This window comes from Vipera berus (assembly GCF_964194415.1).
Source record: "Vipera berus genome assembly, chromosome: Z".
Classification (NCBI taxonomy): domain Eukaryota; kingdom Metazoa; phylum Chordata; class Lepidosauria; order Squamata; family Viperidae; genus Vipera; species Vipera berus.
In genome coordinates, this window is record NC_138205.1 from 132,612,162 (window position 1) to 132,630,883 (window position 18,722).

The window sequence follows — 18,722 nt, forward strand, 5'->3', positions numbered from 1 at the left end:
ATGAGAGACGGGGAGGAAAGATACGGCAAGGGCGGTACGTCGGGAAAGTGAGGGCTCCCGCCGGTCGCGCAAAGGGACCGTGGTAAGTCGGGGACGACCTGCCCCGGGTTGGAGATAAGGGAGCGGGGGGGGGAGGCGGGCCCTGCTCCCCTCAAAACAGACCCCTGGCCCACCGGTCCCCCCTCACCTGCACCAGGGCGTAGCGGCAGAGCCCGCGAAAGGAGTAACGCCTGCCGTCGAAAGTCAGGTGGTGGAGGTGTGCCAGGAGGACGCACTCGCCGGCGCACCGATCCTGCGAGCAGAGCCAGCGTCCCCCTCGACAGGTGCTGTAGGAGCGAGCGACAGGTCCGGGTGAGGGGGGGGAGAGGGGGGTCCTCAAGGGGGTGGGTGTCAGCCCCCACCCCCGGCCTTTCCCTCCCCCCCCACCCCCGCCCCAACCCGTCTACGTCGAGAAAAGTTCCGACGATTCCGCGCGTCGATCGGTACGACAATCTGTAGCTCGGGGTTGAACTGGGGTTTTTTTGGGGGGGTGGGGGGTGGGGGGATTCCCTGGTGCTGTGTGAGTTCGGGGGGGGGGTTTCCTCGGAGACGTCTCATAACCCAACTAGGGAACATCCTCAGGGCTAGGAGGAAGAGGAAGGAAGGAAGGAAGGAAGGAAGGAAGGAAGGAAGGAAGGAAGGAAGGAAGGAAGGAAGGAAGGAAGGAAAGACTGTGGGGTCCCTGATTCATTCATTCTTTCTTTCTTTCTTTCTTTCTTTCTTTCTTTCTTTCTTTCTTTCTTTCTTTCTTTCTTTCCTTTCTCTCTCTCTCTTTCTTTTTCTCCTCCGCCTCCTCCTCCCTTTTAGCACTAATGACGTTCCCTAGTTGGGTCATGAAACGTCTGCAAGGAAACCCCCCAGCTCAGAGAGCACCAGGGACCCCACAGTCCAATCTATCTCTTCCTTCCTTCCTTCCTTCCTTCCTTCCTTCCTTCCTTCCTTCCTTCCTTTCTCTTTCTTTCTTTCTTTCTTTCTTTCTTTCTTTCTTTCTTTCTTTCTTTCTTTCTTTCTTTCTTTTTCTCTTTCTTTCTTTCTTTTTCTTTCTTTCTCTTTCTTTCTTTCTTTCTTTCTTCCTTTCTTTCTTCCTTCCTTTCTTTCTTTCTTTCTTTCTTTCTTTCTTTCTTTCTTTCTTTCTTTCTTTTTCTTTCTTTCTCTCCTCCTCCTCCTCCTTCTCCTCCTCCTCCTCCTCCTCCTCCTCCTCCATTTGGCCACCCGAGAGCCATTCTCAGGGTGCCGTGGCTCCGTCGTCACCCCACTCTTCCAGCTCACCACCGATTGCAGCGCTGCTGCAGCGTCTCCCCTGCGCGGAAGGTCTGCCGGCGGTGGAAGCAGGGGCACCGGCTCTCGGGGACGCAGGACCCTTCCTGCAGATAGAGTCCCGGGGCGCATTCGCAGCCGCTCACGCACTCCTGACGGCAGTGGTCTCCCCTCGGCGTCCCCACCGCCGCGCAGCTGGCTGGACACGATGACACGCAATCCGTGTAGCGCTGGCCCGGGCCGCAAGGTTTCTCTGCGGGGAAGGGGTGAAGTGGGACCACGGCAGGTGGCTTTAATTGGGGGATGGGCAGGAAGGACGGGGTGGGTGGGGGGGTGGGAGTACTTGGAGGTCATCTAGGCCATCCCCCTGCCCAAGCAGGAGACCCTTACAGAGCCACAGAATGACAGAGGTGGAAGAGGCCTCGGAGGTCATCTAGTCCAACCCCCTGCCCAAGCAGGAGACCCTTCCAGAGTCATAGAATGACAGAGTCGGAAGGGACATCAGAGGTCATCTAGTCCAGCCCCCTGCTCAAGCAGGAGACCCTTACAGAATCATAGAACGACAAGAGTCAGAAGGGACCCTGGAGGTCATCTAGTCCAGCCCCCTGCTCAAGCAGGAGACCCTTACAGAATCATAGAATGACAAGAGTCGGAAGGGACCCTGGAGGTCATCTAGTCCAGCCCCCTGCTCAAGCAGGAGACCCTTCCAGAGTCATAGAATGACAAGAGTCGGAAGGGACATCAAAGGTCATCTAGTCCAGCCCCCTGCTCCAGCAGGAGACCCTTACAGAGCCATAGAATGACAGAGGTGGAAGAGGCCTCGGAGGTCATCTAGGCCATCCCCCTGCTCCAGCAGGAGACCCTTACAGAGCCATGGAATGACAGAGGTGGAAGGGGCCTCGGAGGTCATCTAGTCCAACCCCCTGCCCAAGCAGGAGACCCTTACAGAGCCATAGAATGACAGAGGTGGAAGAGGCCTTGGAGGTCATCTAGTCCAACCCCCTGCCCAAGCAGGAGACCCTTCCAGAGACATAGAATGACAGAGTCGGAAGGGACCCTGGAGGTCATCTAGTCCAGCCCCCTGCTCAAGCAGGAGACCCTTCCAGAGTCATAGAATGACAGAGTCGGAAGGGACCCTGGAGGTCATCTAGTCCAACCCCCTGCCCAAGCAGGAGACCCTTATAGAACACCTTCCAGTATTTTGGGGGGGGCTGCCACAAAGAGGAGGGGTCCACCTATCCTCCAAAGCTCCCGAAGGCTGGACAAGAAGCAACGGATGGAAGCTAATCAAGGAGAGAAGCAACCTAGAAACTAAGGAGAAGCTTCCTGACAGTGTGGACAATTAACCAGTGGAACTCCTTGCCACCAAAAGTTGTGGATGGAGGTTTTTTAAGAAGAGACCGGAAAGTCACCTGTCTGAAAGGGTAGAGGGTCTCCTGCTTGGGTAGCGGGATGGCCTAGATGACCTCTGAGGTCCCTTTTCTATAAGGCAGGAGAAAGAGACAGGGAGGGAGGGAGGGAGGGAAGGAAGGAAGGAAGGAAGGAAGGAAGGAAGGAAGGAAGGAAGGAAGGAAGGAAGGAAGGAAGGGTTGGACTAGAAGATCTCCACAGCCCCTTCCCGCTCTGTGATTCTATGTTTCTGTAAGAGTCTCCTGCTGAAGCAGAGGGCTGGACTAGAAGACCTCCACAGCCCCTCCCAGCTCTGTAATTCTATGTTTCTATGAGAGTCTCCTGCTGAAGCAGAGGGCTGGACTAGAAGACCTCCACAGCCCCTCCCAGCTCTGTAATTCTATGTTTCTATGAGAGTCTCCTGCTGAAGCAGAGGGCTGGACTAGAAGACCTCCACAGCCCCTTCCCGCTCTGTGATTCTATGATTCTGTAAGAGGCTCCTGTTCAAGCAGAGGGTTGGACTAGAAGACCTCCACAGCCCCTTCCCACTCTGTAATTCTATGTTTCTATAATAATAATAATAATAATAATTATTATTATTATTATTATTATTATTATTATTATTATTATTATTATTATTATTATTATTATTATTATTATTATTATTATTATTATTTTATTTGTATACCGCCCTTCTCCCAAAGGACTCATATTTATTATTATTATTATTATTATTATTATTATTATTATTATTATTATTATTATTATTATTATTATTATTATTATTATATTTGTATACCGCCCTTCTCCCGAAGGACTCATAATAATAATAATAATAATAATAATAATAATAATAATAATAATAATAATAATAATAATAATAATAATAATAATAATTTTATTTGAATACCGCCCTTCTCCCGAAGGACTCATAATAATAATAATAATAATAATAATAATAATAATAATAATAATAATAATAATAATAATAATAATAATAATAATAATAATAATAATAATAATAATTTTATTTGTATACCGCCCTTCTCCCGAAGGACTCATAATAATAATAATAATAATAATAATAATAATAATAATAATAATAATAATAATAATAATAATAATAATAATAATAATAATAATAATAATTTTATTTGTATACCGCCCTTCTCCCGAAGAACTCAGGGCGGTGAGTCTGCTGCTCAAGCAGAGGGCTGGACTAGAAGACCTCCACAGCCCCTTCCCGCTCTGTGATTCTATGGTTCTCTAAGGGTCCCTCGCTTGAGCTGGGGGTCTCGAAACCCCGCTGCACCTACACCCCACACACACACACTTCCCTGGCACGCGGCCCCTTACCACAAAAGCCGGCCCTTCTCCAGTTGACGAAGACCCCTCGCTGGGCGCACTCACGGGCGTAGCTGGCGAAGGTCTCGCAGGCGGCGTTGGGCCCTGCCCGTCGGCTGCACAGCACGTACTTGCAGGTGTCGTAGAAACTTCGGGGATCCACCTGCCCGGGGGGAAAAGGAAGGGGCATAGCCTTAGGAGATTTGGGAAGGGGAGGCTGCGGAGGACCTGTCCGGGTAGTCCTCGATTTACGACGCTTCGTTTAGTGACCGTGCAAAGTTCCGATGGCAGTGAAAAAAAAGGGACTCAGGACCATTTCTCGCAGGCCCGACTGTTGCCGCAGTGCAAACAAACCGTGCTCTAAGGCCACACGAGAGCGAGGCCGAGATTAAGCCTTGAATAGCAATGGTTTATTTCAGTGACTGCTCAGAGTTACGACGGCACTGAACAAAGGGACTCGGGACCATTTCTCCCACTGATGACCGTCGCAGCATCGCTGCGGTGACGTGATCCAAATTCAACCGACTCGTATTGAGGACGGTCGCAGCGTTCCCGGGGTCACGTGATCCAAATTCAGACGCTCGGCAGCCGACTCGTATTGAGGACGGTCGCAGTGTCCCGGGGTCACGTGATCCAAATTCAGACGCTCGGCAACCGACTCATATTGAGGACGGTCGCAGTGTCCCGGGGTCACGTGATCCAAATTCAGACGCTCGGCAGCCGACTCGTATTGAGGACGGTCGCAGTGTCCCGGGGTCACGTGATCCAAATTCAGACGCTCGGCAACCGACTCATATTGAGGACGGTCGCAGTGTCCCGGGGTCACGTGATCCAAATTCAGACGCTCGGCAACCGACTCGTATTGAGGACGGTCGCAGTGTCCCGGGGTCACGTGATCCAAATTCAGACGCTCGGCAGCCGACTCGTATTGAGGACGGTCGCAGTGTCCCGGGGTCACGTGATCCAAATTCAGACGCTCGGCAACCGACTCGTATTGAGGACGGTCGTAGTGTCCCGGGGTCACGTGATCCAAATTCAGACGCTCGGCAGCCGACTCGTATTGAGGACGGTCGCAGTGTCCCGGGGTCACGTGATCCAAATTCAGACGCTCGGCAGCCGACTCGTATTGAGGACGGTCGCAGTGTCCCGGGCTCACGTGATCCAAATTCAGACGCTCGGCAGCCGACTCGTATTGAGGACGGTCGCAGTGTCTCGGGGTCACGTGATCCAAATTCAGACGCTCGGCAACCGACTCGTATTGAGGACGGTCGCAGTGTCCCGGGGTCACGTGATCCAAATTCAGACGCTCGGCAGCCGACTCGTATTGAGGACGGTCGCAGTGTCCCGGGGTCACGTGATCCAAATTCAGACGCTCGGCAACCGACTCGTATTGAGGACGGTCGCAGTGTCCCGGGGTCACGTGATCCAAATTCAGACGCTCGGCAGCCGACTCGTATTGAGGACGGTCGCAGTGTCCCAGGGTCACGTGATCCAAATTCAGACGCTCGGCAGCCGACTCGTATTGAGGACGGTCGCAGTGTCCCGGGGTCACGTGATCCAAATTCAGACGCTCGGCAGCCGACTCGTATTGAGGACGGTCGCAGTGTCCCAGGGTCACGTGATCCAAATTCAGACGCTCGGCAGCCGACTCGTATTGAGGACGGTCGCAGCGTCCCGGGCTCACGTGATCCAAATTCAGACACTTGGCAGCTGACTCGTATTTAGGACGGTCGCAGTGATCCCGGGCTCACGTGATCCAAATTCAGACGCTTGGCAACCGACTCGTATTGAGGACGGTCGCAGTGTCCCAGGGTCACGTGATCCAAATTCAGACGCTCGGCAGCCGACTCGTATTGAGGACGGTCGCAGTGTCCCGGGGGTCACGTGATCCAAATTCAGACGCTCGGCAGCCGACTCGTATTGAGGACGGTCGCAGTGTCCCGGGGTCACGTGATCCAAATTCAGACGCTCGGCAGCCGACTCGTATTGAGGACGGTCGCAGCGTCCCGGGCTCACGTGATCCAAATTCAGACACTTGGCAGCTGACTCGTATTTAGGACGGTCGCAGTGATCCCGGGCTCACGTGATCCAAATTCAGACGCTTGGCAACCGACTCGTATTGAGGACGGTCGCAGTGTCCCTCGGTTTGTGTGTGTGTGTGTGTGTGTGTGTGTGTGTGTGTGTGTGTGTCTGACGTGATCCCCATTGGCGGCTTTCCTGACAAGCAGGAAGCCAGATTCACTTAACAACGGTGGCGAGGAAGATGGTCGAAAGGGACGAAGCTCGCTTCACAAAGCTTTCCCTTAGCGACAGAATCCTTCGGCTCCATTGGGGGTCGTAAGTGAAGGACGACGTTTATTCAGGCTCACCTTTGGTGGGTGGGGGTGACAGCTGTGGTGCGTGTGTGTGTGCGTGCGCGCACATGTGTGCACAATGCACACCTCACCTGCACATGGCACTGGGCGAAAGAGCTGGAGAGCAACTTTTGGCAAGTAGCCTCAGCCTCCTCCTGAACGTCGCCGTCGTCCGGCAGACCGTCGCACCGGTGCGGTTCCTCCGCGGCGTCTCTGCAGGGACTCTGCAGTAAGCAAAGGAAGAGGTGCAATGCATCAACTCATTTCATTCATCAGAAGAGAGCTGGAAGGGACCTCGGAGGTCATCTAGTCCGACCCCCCGTGCTCGAGCGGGAGACCCTGACCGAATCGCAGGAGTCGGAAGGGACCTCGGAGGTCATGTAGTCCGACCCCCTGCTCGAGCAGGAGACCCTTACCGAATCACAGGAGTTGGAAGGGACCTCGGAGGTCATCTAGTCTGACCCTCTGCTCGAGCAGGAGACCCTTACCGAATCATAGGAGTTGGAAGGGACCTCGGAGGTCATCTAGTCCGACCCCCTGCTCGAGCAGGAGACCCTGACCGAATCACAGGAGTTGGCAGGGACCTCGAAGGTCATCTAGTCCTACCCCCTGCTCGAGCAGGAGACCCTTACCGAATCACAAGAGTTGGAAGGGACCTCGGAGGTCATCTAGTCTGACCCTCTGCTCGAGCAGGAGACCCTGACCGAATCACAGGAGTTGGAAGGGACCTCGGAGGTCATCTAGTCCGACCCCCTGCTCGAGCAGGAGACCCTGACCGAATCACAGGAGTTGGCAGGGACCTCGAAGGTCATCTAGTCCTACCCCCTGCTCGAGCAGGAGACCCTGACCGAATCACAGGAGTCGGCAGGGACCTCGGAGGTCATCTAGTCCTACCCCCTGCTCGAGCAGGAGACCCTGACCGAATCACAGGAGTCGGAAGGGACCTCGAAGGTCATCTAGTCCTACCCCCTGCTCGAGCAGGAGACCCTGACCGAATCACAGGAGTCGGCAGGGACCTCGGAGGTCATCTAGTCCTACCCCCTGCTCGAGCAGGAGACCCTGACCGAATCACAGGAGTCGGAAGGGACCTCGGAGGTCATCTAGTCCTACCCCCTGCTCGAGCAGGAGACCCTGACCGAATCACAGGAGTCGGAAGGGACCTCGGAGGTCATCTAGTCCTACCCCCTGCTCGAGCAGGAGACCCTTACCGAATCACAAGAGTTGGAAGGGACCTCGGAGGTCATCTAGTCTGACCCTCTGCTCGAGCAGGAGACCCTTACCGAATCATAGGAGTTGGAAGGGACCTCGGAGGTCATCTAGTCCGACCCCCTGCTCGAGCAGGAGACCCTGACCGAATCACAGGAGTTGGCAGGGACCTCGAAGGTCATCTAGTCCTACCCCCTGCTCGAGCAGGAGACCCTGACCGAATCACAGGAGTCGGAAGGGACCTCGGAGGTCATCTAGTCCTACCCCCTGCTCGAGCAGGAGACCCTGACCGAATCACAGGAGTCGGAAGGGACCTTGGAGGTCATCTAGTCCGACCCCCTGCTCGAGCAGGAGACCCTTACCGAATCACAGGAGTTGGAAGGGACCTCGGAGGTCATCTAGTCTGACCCTCCGCTCGAGCAGGAGACCCTTACCGAATCATAGGAGTTGGAAGGGACCTCGGAGGTCATCTAGTCCGACCCCCTGCTCGAGCAGGAGACCCTGACCGAATCACAGGAGTCAGAAGGGACCTCGGAGGTCATCTAGTCCAACCCTCTGGAGTTGGTAGGGACCTTGGAGGTCATCTAGTCCAACCCTCTGCTTGAGCAGGAGACCCTTACCGAATCATAGAATGACTAGGTTGGGACCACCTCCTCCTCCTCCTCCTCCTCCTCCTCCTCCTCTCTATAACCCCCCCCCTCTCTTCTAGCATGGATGATGTTACCTAGTTGGGTCCTGAAACGTCGGCAAGAAAACCGCCCAGCTCAGAGGGCGAGGTCACGGGGGAAGCCCGGGTGCGCTTAAAATGACCGCATTCCCCACGTAACAAATGCCGCCGTTCCCTTTTTACGACAGCGGCCGGCGAAGCCGGCCGACGGGGGCCAAGGCGCTGAAGCCAGGTCTCGCTTAGGGACAGAAACGGGCTCGTAACGTGAGGACCCCCCTGGGTTGGAGGCAAGCCCTGCCAATGGCCTCCAAGGAACCATTGGGGCCGAGCCGTTCGGAAAGGATGGGTGGGCCCCCCCACACCACACCCGCTTACGCACGCGCCCCCCCTGCCTGTCTCGATCGGTACTTACCAAGCCGTTCTCGGGGATACGCCAAGAATTGCCAAAGCTGGCCGCCAGCGGGACCACGTCCCCTCCCACCCGTTGGAAGTCATCTGTGGGCACAGAAGGGGAATGCTGCGGGGAGGGTCCGGAGACCCCCACCGAGTCACGCATCTGGCTCGGAGGAGACCGAGAGCCAGTTTAGGATCCTGGGAAGGACCCCAGAGGGGGAGGCATCCCCTCAAAATTTTGCTGCTGGGCAAGGGGGCAGAACAGCACCCCCAGACTAATGGACAGGAAGAGCAGAAAAGCAGAACAAGAAAATTGCGGAAGAGCGGAAGAGCGGAAGAAAGGACTCACGGAATAACAATTGCCGAAAAACAGAAGAGCGGTAGAACAGAAGAGCACAAGAGCGGCATTGCACAATCGCGGAATAGCAGAATATCACAGAATTATAGAGGAGCGGAATAACAGGAGAGCAGAATAGCGGAATAGTGGAATAGCAGAATAGGAGAATAACAGAACAACAGAATAGCAAGAATAACAGAACAACGGAACAGTGGAATGACAGAATAAAAACAGAATAGCAGAATAACGGAACAGCAGAATAACAGAATAGCAGAATAGTGGAATAGTGGAATAACAGAATATAACAGAATAGCAGAATTACAGAATAGCAGAATAACAGAATAGCAGAATAATGGAATAGTGGAATAACAATATAGCAGAATAGCAGAATAGCAGAATTACAGAATAGGAGAATAACAGAATAAGGGAATAGTGGAGTAGCAGAATAGCAGAATAATGGAATAGTAGAATAACAGAATAGCAGAATAACAGAACAGCGGAATAACAGAATAAAACAGAATAGCAGAATAACAGAACAGCAGAATTGCAGAATAACGGAATAGTGGAGTAGCAGAATAGCAGAATAAGAGAATAGCAGAATAGTGGAACAATGGAATAGTGGAATAACAGAATAAAACAGAATAGCAGAATAACAGAACAGCAGAATAACAGAATAGCAGAATAATGGAATAGTGGAATAACAGAATAAAACAGAATAGCAGAATAACGGAACAGCGGAATAACAGAATAGCAGAATAATGGAATAGTGGAATAACAGAACGTAACAGAAGAGCAGAATTACAGAATAGGAGAATTACAGAATAGGAGAATAACAGAATAGGAGAATAACAGAATAATGGGATAGTGGAGTAGCAGAATAGCAGAATAATGGAATAGTAGAATAGCAGAATAGCAGAATAGGAGAATAACAGAACAGCGGAATAACAGAATAAAGCAGAATAGCAGAATAACGGAACAGTGGAATAGTGGAATAACAATTACAGAATAGCAGAATAACAGAATAGCAGAATAATGGAATAGTGGAATAACAGAATATAGCAGAATAGGAGAATTACAGAATAGGAGAATTACAGAATAGGAGAATAACAGAATAGGAGAATAACAGAATAACGGAATAGTGGAGTAGCAGAATAGCAGAATAATGGAATAGTAGAACAACAGAATAGGAGAATAACAGAACAACAGAACAGCGGAATAACAGAATAAAACAGAATAGCAGAATAACGGAATAGCAGAATTACAGAATAGCAGAATAGGAGAAGAACAGAACAGCAGACCTGCAGAATAACGGAATAGTGGAGTAGCGGAACAGCAGAATAGGAGAATCGCAGAATAGCGGAACAGTGGAATAACAGAATATAACAAAATTACAGAATAACGGAATAGCGGAATAGCAAAACAACAGAAGAGGAGAGGAACAGAACAGCCGAACTGCAGACTAGCGGAATTGCAGCATAGCAGAGCTGCAAGGGACCTGGGAGGTCTTCTAGTCCACCCTCTCCTGCTCAAGCAGGAAACCCTGCATAATTTCGGGCAAATGCTCGCCCAATCGCTTCTTAAAACTCTCACCCACGTCCGTGATTCCTTGCAGGATCCCCAGCTGCCTTACCTGCAGGATTGTCGTTGTAGACGCCGCACAGCCCCCGAGTGGTGTCTCGCAGGGCAGTCCCGACGGTGACGTATATCGTGCTCCGGCTGTCAAATTTGACCCGGATCCCCAGGCCGCTGTCCAGAAAAAGGAAGTCCCCCAGCCACCAGACACTGATCCCTGGAGGGAGACGGGGGGGGCAGTCGAGAGGGGAGATATAAGCTGCGGGTGCGAAACGCCGCACCCGGCCCGGCCCCCGCGAACCTCAGGCAGAACGGAACCTCTAAACCGCGCGGGACGCCTCCTTTTGCTAACCCCCATTTGCCCCCCCCTCCCAGCCCTCACCTTTTCGCAGGAGCGGCTCCCTCTCGGTCACTGCGGCGCCGTTGAGCGAGACGTTGCGTCCGCGAACCGTCACCAGGTCGAGTCCGAAGAGGATGCGGAGGTCCTGGCGGGGAAGGAGGAGCCTGAGGATGGGGGGTTCTTGGTCCCCTCGCCTCCCCTCTTCCGCCCACCGCGTCTCCCCGGGAAAAAGACTCTGGATAGGTAGTCCTCGACTTACGACCCCAACGGATTTCCCCCAAATTATCCTCGCCAAAGGCGACGTGCGTTAAGCCCGTTCACCCACCCACCCACCCACACACACACACACAGAGTCCCCTCTTCTTTACCCGCCGTTGTTCAGGAAACGCTTGTGGACGTTAAGTGAGTCGCCCGGTTCTTAAGCGAATCCCAAAGGGGATCCTCTGACTCCGGGATCCGGCAACCCTCGTAAACAGGTCAAGTGTCTGAACTTGGATCAGGTGATACAATGGTCGTAAGTTTTTTTTTTTAAAAAAAAAATGGTCGGAAGAAATTTTGCTTAATTTTTAACAAGTGGGTCTGGACGGATTATGGTTTAAATTAGGCTTTTATTGGGTTAAATTGTCATGTATTTATCACATTTGTTGTTTAATTCTTTTTTAATTTTTGTATTTTATGTTTCTTATTTTTTTTTACTGTTGTGAGCCGCCCTGAGTCCTTAGGGATTAGGGCGGCATATAAATTTAATCAATCAATCAATCAATCAATCAATCACTATGCGGAAACTCTAAATGAGAAACAGGAATATTATATTGTCCTCCTCTTCGCCTTGCAATTGGTATTCTAATGACTACTATTCTAATACTGTACTACTAATATTGAGATGGAAATGGGATAAATAAGAAGTGCATTACCTTACTAGGTATTGGAGAAAATGGTGCAAAGGGAACGGAGGTTATTTAGCAATAGGAACAGGAGAAATTTTAAACGTTTAATTTTAATATCGGTGTAAAATTAAAGCTGGAAAAATATATATACTGTAGGGGTTTGAGGTTTTAAAGATGGAATGTTAAAATATAAAGGTAAAAGGTAAAGGTTCCCCCGCACACGCGTGCTAGTCGTTTCCGACTCTAGGGGCCGGTGCTCATCTCCGTTTCAAAGCCGAAGAGCCAGCGCTTGTCCGAGGACGTCTCCGTGGTCACGTGGCCGGCATGACTGGACGCCAAAGCCGCACGGAACGTTGTTACCTTCCTGCCGGAGCGGTCCCTATTTTTCTACTTGCATTTTTTACGTGCTTTCGAACTGCTAGGTTGGCAGAAGCTGGGACGCGTAACCGGCGCTCACTCTGCTACGCGGCGCTCGGGATTCGACCCGCCAAACTGCCGACCTTCCGATCGACAAGCTCAGCGTCCTAACCCGCTAATATACTAAAGCAGGGGTGTCAAACTGCCGGCCCACGGGCCGGACGCGTCATGACGAAACCGTGCCCACCCCATTGCCGGCAATAAAGAAATAAAGCTCCGATACGTCGGGCGACGTCACGTGATGTCGCGAGTTTGACATGCCTGTACTAAAGTTTTGATAAATATAACAAAACTATTAAACGACTGATGGGTAGTAGTGAGAGGTATGTCAATTTAGATAAGAGACAGCATGTATTAAAGGAAAAAAGAGAGAGAGGAAGTATGGGTTACAACAATTTGGAGATTTGGAATAATATGTAAGGGACGCGGTGGCTCAGTGGGTTAGGACGCTGAGCTTGTCCATCAGAAGGTCGGCAGTTTGGCAGGTCGAATCCCGAGTGCCACGTAACAGAGCGAGCGCCTGTTGCGCGTCCCAGCTTCTGCTAACCTAGCAGTTCGAAAGCACGTAAAAAATGCAAGTAGAAAAATAGGGACCGCTCCGGTGGGAAGGTAACGGCGTTCCGTGCGCCTTTGGCGTCTAGTCATGCCGGCTGCGTGATCACGGAGACGTCCTCGGACAAGCTCTTCGGCTTTGAAACGGAGATGAGCACCGGCCCCGAGAGTCGGAAACGACTAGCACGCGTGTGCGGGGGAACCTTTACCTTTACCTTTAATAACATGTATATCTCCGAAACGGAACGATCGTAACCCAGACGCCACGTTGCTTTGTAAAGAAACTGTTGCAGTATTGGAAAACGAATTAAAAAAATAAGAATTAAAAATAAAAAATAAAACAAAATGGTCGCGAGTCGCTTTTTCGTCACTCGGAACGATCGCCGAGAGAACGGTCGTAAGTCAAGTTTCAAGTTTTCAAGTTTTATTTAATTTGTATACCGCCCTTCTCCTTGGTAGGGACTCAGGGCGGTTCACAGGGCATATATAAAAAAGACAATACAAAAATTAAAAAAAGATTAAACCCATGCCCAGTTAAAAACAGTAATACAAATCTAAAACGACAAATTAAAACCCATAATCCCCCGTCAGGCCAGACCAGCCATTTCAAATAGGTGGGTCTTCAGGCCACGACGGAAAGTTCGGAGGTCTGATGCCGTCCGGAGCTCCACCGGCAGTTGGTTCCATAATACCGGAGCGCCTACAGAGAAGGCCCTCCCCCTGGGGGCCACCAGTCGGCATTCCTTGACTGGCGGCACCCTGAGGAGGCCCTCTTTGTGGGAACGCACAGGGCGGAGGGGAGTTGACGCCGGCAGCAGGTGGTCCCCGAGGTAACCCGGACCCATGCCATGTAGGGACTTAAAGATCGTAACCAAAACCTTGAACCTCACCCGAAAGACAACTGGTAACCAATGCAGCTCGCGGAGCAAAGGTGTAACATGGGAGTACCGGGAAACTCCCAAGACAACTCTCGCGGCCGCATTCTGTACCAGTTGGAGCCTCCGAGTGGTCTTCAAGGGAAGCCCCATGTAGAGAGCATTACAGTAGTCAAGGCGAGAGGTCACGAGCGCATGAGTGACCGTACACAGGGCATCCCGGTTCAGATAGGGCCGCAACTGGCGCACCAGGCGAACCTGGGCGAAAGCCCCCCTAGTCACGGCCACTATGTGATCTTCCAGGGTAAGCCGTGAATCTAGGAGGACTCCCAAGTTGCGAGCCCTATCCACGGGGGGTAAGAGCTCACCCCCCATAGAAAGAGATGGAACATTTTGAATGTCCCGGGATGCCGGAATGTACAGCCACTCAGTCTTGTCAGGGACTGACCCCTACACGCCTGGAAGCATAAGACTCTGGATGGTTACGGGAGCGAACCTGCAGACCCGCACACACACACGGGCGCGCACACACACAAACGCACGCTTCAAGTGTCCAGATCCCTCACCCTTTGACACTGGCCCGGCACGCAGCCCCCGCGGCCGGAAGAGACGTACACGGCCCAGGTACCGTCGGACGCTGCAGCCAGGGCGTAGGTGCAGTTGCCCACGAAGCGGAAATGCCTCCCATCGAACGTGCGGTAGTGCAAGCCGTCCCAGGTGAGGCAGGTGGCGAAGGGCGGGCGACGGTACCTCTCTCGGGCGAGGAGCGCCGAGGGGGCAGCCAGCCGGAGGCGGGACGAAGGCAGGGCGCCTGGGGAGAAAGGGACGGTGAGAAGAGCGGCGCCGAGGCCGGGCTTTGCGAGACGTTTGATAGCCAAATATCTTTTTTAATCCTTTATCCCATTTCCGTCTCCCCTACAAATATTAACAGATTCCACCAGGGCCTGAAAATGCATTGACCGACTCGATGAATGGCAGTCGAGCTGAAACTAAGATAACGGACAGCGTCCCTACTGGATAATTGACAGTCAGGCTGAAAGTAAGATAATTGACAGTGCCTGGACTGGATAATTGACAGTCAAGCTGAAACTAAGATAATTGACAGTGCCTGGACTGGATAATTGACAGTCAGGCTGAAACTAAGATAATTGACAGCGTCCCAGCTAGATAATTGACAGTCAAGCTGAAACTAAGATAATTGACAGTGCCTGGACTGGATAATTGACAGTCAGGCTGAAACTAAGATAATTGACAGCGTCCCAGCTAGATAATTGACAGTCAAGCTGAAAGTAAGATAATTGACAGTGCCTGGACTGGATAATTGACAGTCAGGCTGAAACTAAAATAATTGACAGCGTCCCAGCTAGATAATTGACAGTCAAGCTGAAAGTAAGATAATTGACAGTGCCTGGACTGGATAATTGACAGTCAGGCTGAAACTAAGATAATTGACAGCATCCCAGCTAGATAATTGACAGTCAAGCTGAAAGTAAGATAATTGACAGTGCCTGGACTGGATAATTGACAGCCAAGCTGAAACTAGGATAACTGACAGCATCCCTACTAGATAATTGACAGTCAAGCTGAAACTAGGATAATTGACAGCGTCCCGACTAAATAATTGACAGTTCAGCTGAAACTAGGATAATTGACAGCGTCCCTACTAGACAATTGACAGTCAAGCTGAAATTTAGATAACGGACAGCGTCCCTACTGGATAATTGACAGCCAAGTTGAAACTAAAATAACGGACAGCGCCTGGAGTGGATAATTGAGAGTCAGGCTGAAACTAGGATAACTGACAGCGTCCCTACTGGATAATTGACAGCCAAGCTGAAACTAGGATAACTGACAGCGTCCCTACTGGATAATTGACAGTCAGGCTGAAACTAGGATAACTGACAGCGTCCCTACTGGATAATTGACAGTCAGGCTGAAACTAGGATAACTGACAGCGTCCCTACTGGATAATTGACAGCCAAGCTGAAACTAGGATAACTGACAGCGTCCCTACTGGATAATTGACAGTCAAGCTGAAACTAGGATAACTGACAGCGTCCCTACTGGATAATTGACAGTTCAGCTGAAACTAGGATAACTGACAGCATCCCTACTGGATAATTGACAGTCAGGCTGAAACTAGGATAACTGACAGCGTCCCTACTGGATAATTGACAGCCAAGCTGAAACTAGGATAACTGACAGCATCCCTACTGGATAATTGACAGTTCAGCTGAAACTAGGATAACTGACAGTGTCCCTACTGGATAATTGACAGTTCAGCTGAAACTAGGATAACTGACAGCGTCCCTACTGGATAATTGACAGCCAAGCTGAAACTAGGATAACTGACAGCGTCCCTACTGGGTAATTGACAGTTCAGCTGAAACTAGGATAATTGACAGTGTCCCTACTAGATAATTGACAGTCAGGCTGAAACTAAGATAACTGACAGCGTCCCTACTGGATAAGTGACAGTCAAGCTGAAACTAAGATAATTGACAGTGTCCCTACTAGATAATGGACAGTCAGGCTGAAACTAAGATAACTGACAGCGTCCCTACTGGATAATTGACAGTCAAGCTGAAACTAGGATAACTGACAGCGTCCCTACTGGATAATTGACAGCCAAGCTGAAACTAGGATAACTGACAGCGTCCCTACTGGATAATTGACAGTCAAGCTGAAACTAGGATAACTGACAGCATCCCTACTGGATAATTGACAGTCAACCTGAAACTAGGATAACTGACAGCGTCCCTACTGGATAATTGACAGTCAAGCTGAAACTAGGATAACTGACAGCGTCCCTACTGGATAATTGACAATCAAGCTGAAACTAGGATAACTGACAGCGTCCCTACTGGATAATTGACAGTCAGGCTGAAACTAGGATAACTGACAGCGTCCCTACTGGATAATTGACAGTCAGGCTGAAACTAGGATAACTGACAGCGTCCCTACTGGATAATTGACAGTCAGGCTGAAACTAGGATAACTGACAGCGTCCCTACTGGATAATTGACAGTCAGGCTGAAACTAGGATAACTGACAGCGTCCCTTCTGGATAATTGACAGTCAGGCTGAAACTAGGATAACTGACAGCGTCCCTACTGGATAATTGACAGTCAGGCTGAAACTAAGATAATTGACAGCGTCCCTACTGGATAATTGACAGTTAAGCCTAGTGCAACTTACCTTTCGGGGGCTCCCTAGAGCAGGTAAAGCAGAGCCCCGAGGAGGCATTCTGCCAGCTGTGGCCCCACGGCAGATTGCAACATTCGGCCATGCTGAAGAGTGACAGGTTTCGCACCCGGGACACGTCCTGGCAGTGCCAGGTGGAGAAGCAAGGGCCCACCGACGTCACTCCTGCAAGGCCCCAAAAGCAGAATCCCAGGAGGAGTGTCAGGTTCACACAACCAGACCCACAATTATATAGTTAACTCATTTTTTTCAGGGAGTCCTCAACGTACGACCACAAACGTCCGTCACTAAGCGAGACATCGGTTCAGCGAGTTAGCCAGGCGAGCAGGGACGGAGCGGGGCTGCCCACAGAGGGGAATATTCCAAGTGACAGGCAGATCCGGGGAATCCTCAGCTTACGACCGCAACGGAGCCCCACCCCCCCCACACACACACATTTCCACCGCTAAGTGAGACAGTTCCAGTCGTTAAGCGAGGCACACGGGGTCGTTCAGTGAATCTGACTTTGCTTGTCACAAAAGCGGATCACCTGACCTCCTCGCCCACCCCCCCCAGGACACTGCGACCGTCGTAAATATGAAACGGTTGCCAATATGAGTCAGTGGATCACGTGCCCCCGGGACGCTGCGACCGTCGTAAGTACGAGTCAGTGGCCAAGCGTCCGAATTTAGATCATGTGACCGCGGGATGCTGCGAACCGTCATAAGTACGAGCCAGTTGTCAAGCATCCAAATTTTGAGCCCGTGACCACAGGGATTCGGCAAACGGTCGTAAGTGTGAACAACTAAGTCGCATTTTTTTCAGTGCCGTTCCAACTTTGGTCACTAAACGAGTCGTCGTAAGTAGAGGACTACATGTACTTTACAACTAGTCCTTGACTTACGGCCATAATTGAGCCCAGATTTTTGCTCGGTAAGTGAAAGATTGATCAAATAAGTTTTGTCCCATTTTACGACCTTTCTGGCCACTGTCGTTAAGTGAATCATGGCAGCTCTCCCAAGGTCGTTCACTGAATCGGGCTCTCCCCCGCCCCCCAGGTACTTTACTTCTCAGAGGGTCGCAAAAGGGGATCACCTGACCCCGGGACCCTACAACCGTCATAAATATGAGTCAGTTGCCAAGCAGCCCGTCAAGTCTGCAAAATGCAGCTCGGTCACATGTGGAGCCTCCAACGGTCGCTAAACGAATTATCGCAAGTCGTGGACTCCCTGAACGACCTGCCGCTTGCAAGTCGAGGCGGCCGCACGATTTTACACAGACCCCTGCCCCCGACGGGAGGACATTTTCGCGGCAGTCGTTAAGTGAATCGACACCGCGGCCGTCGTAAATGGGAACCCGATTGCCGATCCGTTGGATTTTAAGGTTTGGGGGAGGCGGCCGCGGTCGGAGGCGTGAAGGACGCTCCTCAGCGGCTTTTTATTTTTTATTTTTTTCCCTTTTCGGTGGTCGTCACTAAGCGAACCGTCGTACATCGAGGACCTCTCAAAGTCTGGGTGCAGGCTCCCCTTAAAAGGGGGGCCGGTGGGTCACCCCAACATGGAAAGACGCTAAGGGGGAAAGCTGGAGACAGGGAAGGCGGTCGTAGAGCGAGGCAAATTCGCAAGATCGGGTCTCTCCCTGCCGTTTCGAACTCGGGGCCCCAATACCCGAAGACACACACACACACACACACACCGTGGAGTAGAGGAGGAGTAAGCCCCCCCACCCGCGCAGCCCCCCAACTCCTCACCCTCGGTGCAATGGGGCCCACTCCAGCCTTCGCAGCACGCGCGCACCGTCCGGTTCCAAGCGACGGGCCCGGGGTCCTCGTTCCTGTGACGAAGTAGCGGGGAGAGGTGTGTGTGTGTGTGTGTGTGTGTGTGAGGAAATACAAAGATGGCGGAGATCAA

At 51.5% G+C, this 18,722-nt stretch overlaps 1 protein-coding gene across 1 annotated transcript in view; it reads right to left on the reverse strand.

Moving 5' to 3' along the window:
* LOC308679056 (SCO-spondin-like) overlaps positions 1–18,722 on the reverse strand; it is a gene marked incomplete at its 5' end in the record, with an annotated part of 188,318 nt that overhangs the window by 156,926 nt on the left and 12,670 nt on the right. The window contains 10 exons of the mRNA XM_081346291.1: positions 163–326; positions 1,309–1,549; positions 4,042–4,192; positions 6,476–6,607; positions 8,669–8,751; positions 10,617–10,775; positions 10,941–11,043; positions 14,196–14,440; positions 16,828–16,998; positions 18,563–18,645. Coding sequence (XP_081202417.1) covers positions 163–326; positions 1,309–1,549; positions 4,042–4,192; positions 6,476–6,607; positions 8,669–8,751; positions 10,617–10,775; positions 10,941–11,043; positions 14,196–14,440; positions 16,828–16,998; positions 18,563–18,645 — 1,532 coding nt within the window. The remainder of the gene's footprint in view (positions 1–162; positions 327–1,308; positions 1,550–4,041; positions 4,193–6,475; positions 6,608–8,668; positions 8,752–10,616; positions 10,776–10,940; positions 11,044–14,195; positions 14,441–16,827; positions 16,999–18,562; positions 18,646–18,722) is intronic.